General features: G+C 32.8%; 2 protein-coding genes across 3 annotated transcripts in view; both read left to right on the top strand.

Moving 5' to 3' along the window:
• LOC126772482 (exportin-4-like) overlaps positions 1-13,679 on the top strand; it is a 153,809-nt gene that overhangs the window by 36,698 nt on the left and 103,432 nt on the right. The window lies entirely within an intron of this gene.
• On the top strand, positions 780-12,830 carry LOC126772483 (UDP-N-acetylglucosamine--peptide N-acetylglucosaminyltransferase 110 kDa subunit). 2 transcript variants are annotated; one of them, XM_050492867.1, is made up of 10 exons: positions 780-1,069; positions 1,213-1,423; positions 1,732-1,915; positions 5,502-5,570; positions 7,009-7,205; positions 7,284-8,925; positions 9,029-9,320; positions 9,468-9,648; positions 9,962-10,066; positions 10,150-12,830. In XM_050492867.1, exons 1-10 carry the CDS (start codon positions 934-936, stop codon positions 10,307-10,309), a joined length of 3,177 nt encoding a protein of 1,058 aa, XP_050348824.1. In that variant the 5' UTR covers positions 780-933; the 3' UTR covers positions 10,310-12,830. The 2 variants fall into 2 exon arrangements, with proteins under 2 accessions (XP_050348824.1, XP_050348825.1); XM_050492868.1 differs by lacking the exons at positions 780-1,069; positions 1,213-1,423; positions 1,732-1,915 and adding an exon at positions 6,469-6,572.

Raw genomic sequence — 13,679 nt, 5'->3', positions numbered from 1 at the left:
AATAGAAATTGTAATAATAATTCCTACATGGAATATGGAGGAATATATTTTTTTACTAATTCGGTAAAAAAAAAATAAAAATCATTGTCATAAAATTTAGTCAGAAAGGTGTAACAATTTCTAAATTACTCTATGAAGGATGTAATTATTATGAAAATAAAATTTTATAAATGTTTACTAATAAGTTTAATTAAACAACAAAATAGTAAAGAAATAATTAAGAATATTTAATACTACTGCATAGAGCAATTTTTGCGAGTGTTAAATATTTATTAGTTGGCACTTGGCAGCCCAGATACTAAAAAGGACTTTAATTTAACTTAAATTTAATTTTAGATTTACAAAAAAAACTACTAATTTTAAGACAAGTATACAATTTTTTAACAAAATATGTCGTGGTTAAAGTATTTTGAAAAGTGGTATTTAGAATAAAGAACACTTGATATTTGGATACCAACATAAGCGACACAATAGTTGCTCACAACTCACATGGCGCTACGCAAGCGCTACGTACTAAAACCGGATATGAAATAATCAATTAAATTACTTAATATAATTATACGTCACGTAGAAATGCTTATGCTACTTGATATCTAAAATACTCCATATTTATTATTAAAGTAAAAAAAATTCAAAGATATGCTATCGAAATGGACTAAATGACTACAAATAAATAATGAATGGCTATTCCAACAATATTTAAATACCATAGACAAAAAATAAAAATCCATGAATAGTGAATGCTTCCGCTTATAGTGCTTTTTACGATTGGCAATCGACTTCACTCGTAGTAGATTAATCTTCTCTTTATTAGTTTCATTGTGAATGGTATTGTTCGTCATGGAAAATTTTTAAAGATTTTTTTTTATTCAATACAAAGTCGCTTTGTGTAGTGTAGTTATCTAACGAAATTGTATTTCAATTGAAATAATTATGATAACAAAAATGCAATCACAAGCAAATGTTGCCGTGCCACAATCTGTCACGACACAGCCTCAACAAATTGTCGGCGTTCCTGCTAACGCCGTGATCTTGAAAATGTCGGAGATACAACAAATATCTACAGTGGGTATGTGTATAGTTTTTTTTCAATATTATTTGTTTACCAATATTAATTTCATATTGATTATGCATAATATTATTAATTTATTTTTATCTCACAACACGATATCGTGTCATAGTCCGGATACATTACGCATACTATTTTATTAGGACTGTTGGAGCTCGCGCACAGGGAGTATCAAGCTGGCGATTATGATAGTGCAGAATTGCATTGTATGCAACTATGGCGTCAAGATGGCACGAACACGGGAGTGTTGTTATTGCTGTCCTCCATACATTTCCAGTGTCGGCGATTGGATAAATCAGCTCATTTCTCAACATTGGCTATTAAACAAAATCCTTTATTGGCTGAAGCATACAGGTAAAACATCATAGGGAGCTGTTTAAATGTTATTCTTTTGAATTTTAAGCATATGATTACAATGAATTTCCGGTATTTTTTATTTTAGATTAATATATAATTTTAATATTTATTGCTTTATTTCATTGTGAATATTGAATTCCATAGTATTTTTATGAATATTGATCAGTAATAGATTTATTTTTTTGATAATTCATTATTTACAGTATATATTTATTGTGAAATATAGGTTTCATTGTGTCTTTGCTATACAAATTTCGGAAGAAAAAAAGTGGATTAACGGTTAAACAATCTTTGTTTTGTTATAGTAATCTAGGCAATGTTTACAAAGAGCGTGGTCAGCTTCAAGAGGCTCTTGAAAATTACCGTCATGCAGTGAGACTAAAGCCGGACTTCATTGATGGGTACATCAACCTGGCAGCAGCACTTGTTGCTGCTGGAGATATGGAGCAAGCAGTACAAGCATATGTTACCGCACTCCAGTATAACCCTGTAAGTATATAAGCTTATCACATTTATTAAAAGGTAAAAGTCTGTGAGTCAGTAAGGCACTGATTTGATAAGGTATAGAGTAGATTTCTTAAATTGGATTAGAGGTTATTCCACCACACTGAGACTTGCCTTCGGTATAGTAGCTGTACATGTGGCAGATATTTAACACAATTTCTTCCTCTAACACCTATAAGATTGAATTATTATAAATACACGCTCAGCAATAGTACTCAATCAGATTTCAGCGATGCTCTTTGTTTAATATCCATATGTTATATCGACTGGGCCATCTTTTCTTAGTAACAAAATAACATAATTTTTAAAATACTATGTGTAGCATTTTAAATGCCCATGGGTACACTGTGGTATTATATAAATAAATGTTAAAAATAATTTCATAATATATATAACAAAATGATATTCTTATCTATATTATAAATGCGAAAGTATGTTTGGTTGATTGTTTGTTTATTTGTAAACTTTTACTTCTTAACTACTCAAATAATTATCACAACATTTTGCATACATATTCTAAGCGCACAGAAAATAATGTGTGGTACCTAACAGCTGCCACCTCTCCCCTTAAACGCAGGCAAGGCAGGGAAACTAGTTTATAAATTATGTGAAACTTGAGTAACAAAGGATTGTGTATGTTTTTCATGAGATTGTCTTTCATTGAATGTCAATTATAATAATTTATATTTCCTTTTATAATTGCATAAACATTGTGAATAATACTTGTTAATTTTTTTCCATCATTTAAAGAAATGTTCATTTATATTAACTGAAATAATAATATAAGCCTTTTAATATTGACAGCCATGACCAGTTAATTTTTTTTTTTTTATTACTTTTAAAATAAAAATGTAGTTTATCATATGCAAATATTATACTTAATATACTTACCTTAAATGGTATACTTATATTTTTATATACATCCAAGAATTGAGAAAATATTTTAGTGTATATTATTTTCAGTATACCAACATTAAAAAATTACTTGAATTTATTAGTTAACAACTTGTTTCCGAATTTCTGAAGCCATGAAAACCTTTTAAATTTTTATCTAAAGTACTGTTGCCCCACTGCTGAGCTAAGACCCCCATCTTCGAAGAAGCTTTGGAGCTGCTTATACTGCCTCGCAGCTCCATTGGGGTTGCTAGATATGCACGTGATTGAATTGAATCTAACAAATGCCAGCTTTACTACAGTTAGCCAATGGGTTGATGGCTCTTTCTAATTATCCACATTAGCTTTGTTTATTGTCCACATGTTTCATTTCAATAAATATAAATTCTAACATGTAGAATGTGGAAATAGCCGAGATGGCCTAGTGGTTAGAATGCCTGAATCTTACATGTTTCATTTTAATAAATATAAATTCTAACGTGTTGAATGTCGAAAAGCCGACAAGGCTTAGATGGCTAGAACGCCTGAATCTTAACCGATGATTGTGGGTTCGAACCCGGGCAAGCATCACTGAATTTTCATGTGCTTAATTTGTGATTATAATTCATCTCATGCTTGATGGTGAAGGAAAACATTGTGAGGAAACCTGCATGTGTCTAAATTCATTGAAATTATGTCACATGAGTATTCTACCAACCCACATTGGAGCAGCGTGGTGGAATAAGCTCTAAATCTTCTCCTCAAAAAGGGATAGGAGGCCTTAGCCCAGCAGTGGGACATTCACAGGCTGTTACTGAATGTCAGCATTTAATATATATGTCTCATTCAATATGATTATGTATTTTATATTTGTTAGTCATGTATATTTACAATTATCTAATATGAGTTAATTAGCATTGAGACAACCTCGGCTGCAATAGTATTTTTTTACATGTTGTATATTTTTTTTATGGGAAATATAGTTACAGGGTTACAAAATGACCTATATTATACATTTATATATCAGATATATATAATACCATACTATCAACTTCAATATAGCCAAATGATCTCCCCTGTTTACAGTTTTAGTATTTAATTATATGTCTTTGTCTAAAAGTGCTAGGACCGAAGACAGATTTACTTTTAAATACGATGACATAGCTTTCTAGATGAAGGAAGATGTGTAGCATGAGTATGTCTTACGCATATATGTTTTTTTTTTTATAGGAAGCCAATACAATGTGCAATGTTTATACATGTCTGTCCCAGAAAATACCAACTTCAAATAATGACACTTATTAATCTATTATTAAATTACATCGCAATTATAGGCTAACTGATCATGCAATTTCACAATTTTCAGCTTTGCGCACTCCACCTTAACATTTTTAAAGATATCGTATAAGCAAAACAATACGTATACAAATAATTTTAAAAAGAAATATAAGAAAAAATAAACAAAAAAAAAATTAAAATGAAAGTTAATTAAAGGAGGGAACCATTTGTCTACTTTAACATTTAAATATGCAATCCTTCATAGTATTATTTTACTTTAACCTTTTATGCTTCCGTGCCATCACCAAACAAATCTAAATCCGCCTCATTATAAATATTTTTTCAAATAATTTTATTTTTCTTGTCCTTATAAGTCAAAAATTTTAAAAACCGTTATAATATAATAACTTTCTTGAAATTGAAAATATCAAGTAATAATACATTTGAGTACTTTAAGTAATCTTTTTTTTTATTAAAAATGTTATTTGTATATTAGCCAATCTCTACCTATGTCCCATTTTTACAAACATTTTACTCATTTTATGTATGAAAATTTCAACTTTACTGAAATATAATATAAAGAATCTCATGTCTACATATGGTTAGTTGTTTGCGTAACATTTACCTAGAGATAAATTGTCTCATAGCCTTGAAGGTCACGGCATTAATTTCCTGATCTAACAATAACCAGTGTAGGTGTATTGCCAGATTGTGTATAACCATTTATAGTATTATACAAAGAATATAAGAGCTAGAATGTTCCAGTGGTTGGAACAAGTGAATTTAAACCGAAATTTGTGGGTTCAAATCCTGTTTAGTATCTATGAATGTTCATGTGTTTATAACTCAGCATGCTTGACGCTGAAGGAAACACGCTTGTGTCGAATGCATTCTGTCACATGTGTATCCAATCCGCATTGGAGTAGTGTGGTGGAATAAGCTCCAAACCTTCACCTCAAGAGTAGAGCCTTAGTCCAGCAGTGGGACATTGCAGCCTGTTTTTGTAATAGACTTATGGTTATAAAAAATCATATTTTGTTTTGAAAACTTGTATATTGTATCAAATTAATGATGGTAGAAACACTTCCAATTGTACTTGCCATTACGTAATATAAAATGTTTTCTGACAGATTAGAAGGTATATATTCCAATATTTGGAATATTAATATTTCTTTCAAAACAAAAAAGTATATACTTTAATAATCTAACTAATATATACAACTAAATGTACGCTATATATAGAGTAAGATTTTTATAAAGGTACATTTATCTTTAAATGATACGATACGACTACGATTTCATTCAAAAGGTAATATGTATCTCGAGATTCACAACAGAACCGTCTTATATTACGGTCGAGCTTGTTGTGAGTTTTCTATTTGAAAATTGTACGGTACAGTGAAATTTAATATTGTTACAGGATCTCTACTGCGTTAGAAGTGACTTGGGCAATTTGCTCAAGGCCTTGGGACGTTTGGATGAAGCAAAGGTAAATATAATCTTGCTCTGCGCTTTCTGGTTTGCTCCGAAGTTAACAGGATTTCTCTTATTTGTTGCATTTGTCTTGAATTAAATTAGAGTACTCCCTGTTTCTTCAGCGTACGTTGCAATTGCGTAAATATTGGATGATGCATTAAGCGTAAATTATACGACAGTTAAAATAGCTTCGACAAAACTGTTTTGAGTATTTAATATTTATATTATAGTAAATTGAACTCGAGAAACAGTGTTTGTGGAAATGATTATAATTGTCGTAAGAACAAGATGGAGACTGCAATATTAGTATTATAAATCGTTTCCAACTTGTTCAACGTAGTAGTTCTGAGTTGTCACAAAATATTACAATTATAATGTGATATTTTGTGAACGCTGCGTTGCGTAATAATCTATAATAATTTTCCACATATTGTATAAGACATCAAGTTTTATTAATAACTTTTTTTAAATGTTTTCTATTATAATTAAAGTATTTTACATGCACTTTTAAACAATACGTGGAAGGTTGAAGTGTCAAGAGGGAGTATTCTAAAAGCGTTAATTTTAATATAACACACGATTTAAAGAAATATATTCCTGTTGTCTTCAATATAAATTTTGATTTTCTTACGCTTGTAGTGATTTTAATTATACATTCAAGGAGGATCAAAGGAGTCAGTAGCAATTTACTTCTTTAGTGGTACGACGTAGTGAGTTATATTTATTTATACAATTTGATTTAATCATCTGCATCACACTATGGTAACTGACACGCTCAATGACAGCGTGAGATGAAAATGATCCTCTCGAGTCGAGACATGAACATGATTTGCAATGTTATAACCTGTATGACGACAATCGGCTGAACTAGTTTGACTCAAAATCGACTAATTCTGTTATATTTTCACAAGGTGTTGACTGGTAAGACAGTAGGTGTGACCGGTGCTGTATCTTGGGTTATGGTTGGTACAACACTCGCTATCCCGCTGCGATGACACCATTCTATCTGCTGCAGGTAAAGTGTTAAAGGTTTGCAAGAAATTGTTATGAACAGGTTTATCGGACAACGCGTGCTCTTTGACATATCATTGTCGTCCATCCTCAATCGGTTAGGAAGTGGAAGCGCTTACATTTTGGATATTTAACAGGTGCTATGTTATATTTTTGTATTTAAAATAATTATTTTAGCTTATGCAGAATGGGTCGTTTACATTTCCTACTGATGTTTGTGGCAATCGGCGTAGTATCGTAACGTAGGGCGCGTTTGGCGTAATTCAAGTGGCTATTTTGTTTGGTATTAGATGATTTGCTTTTTATTTTCGATCATCTATTGCCATTCAAAGCTGTGGTGTAATTATAAACTTTGGCGTAAATGACATCTCAAAAACATCATCAACGTAAAATTCCATTTTTAGATCGACTTTTAACATGTTTACTTTTCGTGTGTGTAGGCCTGTTACTTGAAGGCCATCGAAACGAGGCCAGACTTTGCAGTAGCATGGAGTAATTTAGGATGCGTCTTTAATGCGCAAAGTGAAATATGGTTGGCCATACACCATTTTGAAAAAGCCGTGGCATTGGACCCGAATTTTTTGGATGCTTATATCAATTTGGGAAATGTACTTAAGGAAGCAAGAATTTTTGACAGGTTTGTTTTTATAACTTTTTTCTACAAATGATTATTATTAGTAAGTTATGATCTAAATTCAATTTATTATTTTTATAGGGCGGTGGCAGCTTATCTTCGAGCTCTTAATCTATCGCCGAACAATGCAGTCGTTCATGGCAATTTAGCTTGCGTGTACTACGAGCAAGGACTCATTGATTTGGCCATTGACACTTATAGACGTGCTATAGAATTGCAACCTAATTTCCCTGACGCATATTGTAATTTGGCCAATGCCCTCAAAGAAAAAGGACAGGTGGCCGATGCAGAAGAATGCTACAACACAGCATTAAGGTTGTGTCCATCCCATGCCGATTCTTTGAACAACCTTGCGAATATCAAACGCGAACAAGGATATATAGAGGAAGCCACACGCTTGTATTTGAAAGCGTTGGAAGTTTTCCCAGAGTTCGCTGCGGCCCATAGCAACTTAGCTTCTGTTTTGCAGCAACAAGGAAAATTAAATGAAGCACTTATGCATTATAAAGAAGCAATTCGCATACAACCAACTTTTGCTGATGCCTACAGCAACATGGGCAACACTCTTAAAGAAATGCAAGACGTGGCTGGAGCATTGCAATGTTATACCAGGGCCATCCAAATCAACCCCGCATTTGCCGACGCACATAGCAATCTTGCTAGTATTCACAAAGATTCAGGAAACATACCAGAAGCTATTCAGTCGTACAGAACTGCTTTGAAATTAAAACCAGATTTTCCCGATGCATATTGCAACTTGGCACATTGCTTGCAAATAGTATGTGATTGGACCGACTATGAAGCGCGAATGAAGAAGTTGGTCAGTATAGTGGCCGAGCAACTTGAGAAAAATAGACTCCCATCTGTCCATCCCCATCATTCTATGTTATATCCTTTGACACACGAATTCAGAAAAGCGATAGCGGCTCGACATGCCAACTTATGTTTAGAGAAGGTGCAAGTTCTCCACAAGCCGCTATACAAATTCCCAAGAGAATTGCAGAGCCGTTTGCGAATTGGATATGTTAGTAGTGATTTTGGTAATCACCCAACGTCGCACTTAATGCAATCAGTACCGGGGTTGCACGATCGCAGTAAAGTAGAGATATTTTGTTACGCTTTAAGTCCTGACGATGGCACCACCTTCCGTTCTAAAATAGCTAGAGAGGCCGAACATTTTACCGACTTATCTCAAATGCCATGTAACGGTAAAGCGGCTGATAAGATTTATGGAGATGGCATACACATTTTAGTGAATATGAATGGGTATACTAAAGGAGCTAGAAATGAGATATTCGCCTTGAGGCCTGCTCCGGTTCAAGTTATGTGGTTAGGATATCCAGGAACGAGTGGAGCTAGTTATATGGACTATTTAGTAACCGACGCAGTGACATCGCCAGTCGAACTAGCTAGCCAGTATAGTGAGAAGTTGGCATATATGCCACATACCTATTTTGTGGGCGATCATAGGCAAATGTTCCCACACTTGCAAGAAAGACTTATTTTGAGTGACAAAGTGAAATCCCATAATAATTTGGGTAGTCTCGCTGACAATGTTGCTGTGATTAACGCAACAGATTTGTCACCGCTTGTGGAAAACACTGATATCAAAGAGATCAAAGAAATCGTAAGAGCTGCAAGGCCTGTTGAAATTTCACTAAAGATAGCCGAATTACCTACGACTACCCCCATCGAAACTATGATAGCATCCGGACAAATCCAGGTGAATATTACACAAATATATTGAAGTTTTTTCTTGATTATATATCTATAAATTATACAAAGATTGATAAATGAAACTTAATTAATATGATATTATTTTTCAGACTTCTGTTAACGGAGTTATTCTTCAAAATGGCTTAGCAACGACACAAACTAATAATAAAGCGGCAACCGGTGAAGAAGTACCTCAGTCCATTGTAATCACAACACGCCAACAATACGGTTTGCCTGACGATGCTGTGGTTTACTGTAACTTTAACCAGTTGTACAAGATAGACCCATTAACTTTACACATGTGGGTCTACATCTTGAAACATGTGCCTAACAGTGTATTATGGCTTCTTCGATTTCCTGCTGTTGGTGAACCAAATCTACAATCTACAGCACAACAATTAGGTTTGTTAAATTTTTTAGTTTACATTTTAAATATATTAAATAATAATAGAGTGAATTATTTTGTACAATTGATGTATTGAATCATAAAATAATGCCATCGTTTTCTATTATAATATTTTCAAGAAATTACATATTTCGTTTTTTTAGGACTACCGCCCGGTCGTATTATCTTTTCTAATGTAGCCGCGAAGGAAGAACATGTGCGTCGCGGACAGCTTGCCGATGTGTGCCTGGACACACCTTTATGTAATGGACACACAACAAGCATGGACATACTTTGGACTGGCACTCCAGTTGTAACATTGCCTGGAGAAACTTTGGCATCCCGGTAAATGTTGAGAATATTATATTGTTTTTTTTTTTTTAAGTGAAAAAGTTGATAATCAATTGAGATTTAAATTTATTATTTATCATCTAACTTTTTTATCGTAAATTTAACATAAATTGGTATTTAGTTAGTTAGCTACATAGGGTGAGCTGGGTTAAAGTCCTGGGTGGTGTAAATGAGAACTAATAAGTTTTTCTGTCAAAAAATTCTAAGTAGCAGCCATAAGTAAATAATTTGGTAGTATTATATTCCCATACCTCGGCGGGCATATAAAGCGGTTGATCATGACTCTTCTATTATTTATATTTTCTAGTGTGGCTGCATCACAATTGAACACTCTTGGATGTCCTGAGCTAATTGCTAGAACAAGGCAAGAATACCAAGACATAGCTGTAAGATTAGGAACAGATCGGGAATAGTAAGTGAACACATACAAATTTTGTTTATTCAACATTGAGTTATTTAAATTACCTTACTTAATTATATTTTTTACAATTTTAGTTTAAAAGCAATTCGAGCGAAAGTGTGGACGGCGCGTATGGAAAGCCCGTTGTTCGACTGTAAAGCATACGCATCAGGTCTTGAGATGCTTTATAACAAGATGTGGGCGAGGTACGCGCGCAATGAGCGCCCGGACCACATACAGGCTATAGATAAATAGATATCGCACGGTGAACACAGTGAGTGGACGTCTAAGAAACGCCGTTGGTGCTAAGTGTGTGAAGTTTTAAGTGAAGGAATATAAGTGATAGATGTGACTTAATGTCAATGACGCTGTGTGTCACTGATAAATAATAATAAAATATAATTTGATGAGTGATTTTGGTTTTGACGACAAATGTGTCCTGGTTTTTTCAATGGTATTTGCTTAGAATTTTCTAGTCATACAGACGCATACAGTCTCGAATTGTTCTAGAGATAATACTGACATGGAATCTTAATATACTAAGCAATAATTTATTATGATGTGACTGTGGCCTTGATTGCACAATTTTGCAATAATTTAGCTATTATGTAAAATTACATTGCAAGATTTTATGGCAGTAGGTAAATGTTGTCCTTACTTGTTATGATGTCTTGTTTAATAATAGCAGAGAATATATTTAATGACTATAACAGAGCAATGCCATTATGCTTTTTCAATTTTTGCAATACAATTCTATTATAACAGTAATAAATAAATTACATGCTTAAACCCAGTGTAGTTCTAGCTGTAATTTAACTGGCTGTCGTTTAGAACAATATGTTTTTGTCTAACATAATCCGACAATACTTATTTAAGTCTAACATCAATTAGTTGCGATAAGTGAAGCACCAGTGTAATTTTAGTAATTACATTATTAACAGCCAAAATGTTATAAATATATAAATTTGTGAAATGCGATTGTATTGTGGAAAAGTTAATTTTTTTTGGATGTAAATAACTAAAAAGCAATAATACATATTACATACAATGTAGAAAATTAAAAAGATAATTTAGCTTTTAACTGTTAAATAAATTTGTTTGATGATCAAATTAGAAATTCCATTTGTGTTAATTTTTTTTCTTTTGATGTCCTGAAGAAATAAAATAATATGTTAATTACATGCATATTTTGTCAAACAGCTTGATGATCAACCAAATTATGAAAATGTGATGTATCTGCAAAGTATACACATGCATGTATATGATGTATCTGCAAAGTATACACATGTATGTATGTGATGTACCTGCAAAGTATACACATGTATGTATGTATGTCTTTGACATATTAGTTAAACATGTTTTATGCTAGGGTTGCCTACTGGGTTGTATCGAATAACATGAACTTCAAATGTTAATATTTTATGCCATTTTATGATATTTGTGTCGATACCACATCGTTGATGAACTAATCAACAGGGATGTTTTAAATCATCTATACTATACTTGCTCATTACAATTTCTTCTACAAAAATATAAGGCAACCCTAATTAATTCTATTCATTATGTATACTCCAATTTAATTGTATGTTGTGAGACTGAAGTGTACTGTTATGTATTTAATAAAAAAATATCTTTAGTTTCATGATTAGTAGCTTATTTATAATATAATAAAATAATAAATTGTGATTGTAATTAAAGTATTTTTGACTTAATAATAGCTAACATTGATAAAACTCATAAAAAAGATCTAAAGCCTATTCCAATCGAAGGAGTAAAGGTAAACAAATTGTACATTTATATATTCCATGTGATTTGCTAATAGATCTGCTATATTATGCACTACAAACAGTTCTTTTTATATCTTTATGTATAACGATAACGAATTCGCCAAACATTCAGAATGCTATTTTTTGCAAATGCATAATTAATATCATAGATTTTACAAAGATCTCGATCAATGATATAGCTTAAATTTTATGTAATTGTTTATTAGTCTTACTATTCTTGTTTTTGGAATAGGCTATACATATTTCAAAAATGAAATAATCTTTTAATCTGTTAACATATGTTAGAGATACAATATAAAAAAATCTTTCAAACTAAAGATAAGTCAGTTTTTTTTTAGTTTGACATTTATGCTTACATTTTAAACATCGAATTTTAATTGAAGACCCAATGTTATGTAGCTATTTAACCACAAAAAATCTTTCAAACTAAAGATAAGTCAGTTTTTTTTTTAGTTTGACATTTATGCTTACATTTTAAACATCGAATTTTAATTGAAGACCCAATGTTACGTAGCTATTTAACCACTAAGATGGAATTGTATTTTATATGTAAGGACAATCTTAGTACTAGTAGTGACCAATATGACTTGGCTGTATAGTTTCGTGTTGCCATGAGTAAGGCTTTATATAGGCTTCAGAAAAACATTAACAGTGACTTTTACATAGCTTTTGAGTAAGTAATATTTATTTCATAAGACAATAAGATAGACCTTCACAGTAGTTTATCGATTCCTGTAATGTTGTGTATGAATAAAATATGACACCCGAAATGCATGTTTTCATGAAATTGTGATATTACAAACTATTAAGAAAATGATATTTGTGAGAAATAATCTTTCTCCTCGTCGCGTATGAAAATATCATTAAAGTAAGTTGGTTAATTTCATAGGATTCCTATTTACTAATCTTAACATTTTTTTTAATGTAAATACTTTGTCTACTATGTTTACGTAAACTCCGCGTATAATATTAAAAATGTCACGTAATAATGGTGTTTCATTTAAATCGTGTTCCCAATTGATATCCGACGTAACTGAATAACCATCTCTATTAATCCAACAGTTTTCATCATTAGCTTCTATTCTAAGGGTATGTACGCACTATGCGGATAGCCGGAATGCGGTCAACCGTCCGGTTAGCCGCAGCACGGTTGCAACTGCGGTTAACCGGGCGGCGGCTAGTCGTAACCGCAACCGGAAAGTGCGGATAGGATAACGTTACGGTTTCATCGAACCATTTCGAAGATGGACGCTGAAGAAGTCGCAGCTATTTATTATATTTACTTGCGCTATATTAAGAAAAAGAAACATATTATTATTCTGCCTATTCTGTATTTCAATTATAAACTTTACTGTATCGAAATTCATTGCGTCCGTTTTTAGCGCGTCAGTAGGTAGGTACACACGTGCATCGTCAGTGGCGGGCGGTCGACCGCAAACTACTAACCGCGTAGTGGGTATAGCAACCGTCCGGATGACCGTCAGTCGGGCCGCAGTGCTGCGAGCGACCGCAACGGTTGAGCGGCAGCCGCATGACAGTCCGTATAAATACTAATTTTTCATACATTTTTTTGATTGCGGTTAACCGGACGGTTAACCGCACTCCGGCCATCCGCATAGTGCGTACATACCCTAAGACTAATTTGAATCTTCTGAGATGACGAGGCTTCTTGTTTTTTCACGCGAGGAATTCAGATGCGATCCGAATACAACGAATCCACTGACAATCTAATAGTAAATTTTGGTATGCTTCAAAATATTTTTACATAAGGATATTTATAATATTTTTATAGGATTTTACTAATATAAATGGAAATCGAGTTCATGAAATTTGACACA

This window comes from Nymphalis io, chromosome 12 (assembly GCF_905147045.1).
Source record: "Nymphalis io chromosome 12, ilAglIoxx1.1, whole genome shotgun sequence".
Lineage (NCBI taxonomy): Eukaryota > Metazoa > Arthropoda > Insecta > Lepidoptera > Nymphalidae > Nymphalis > Nymphalis io.
This window is presented reverse-complemented; position numbering and strand designations above follow the sequence as displayed.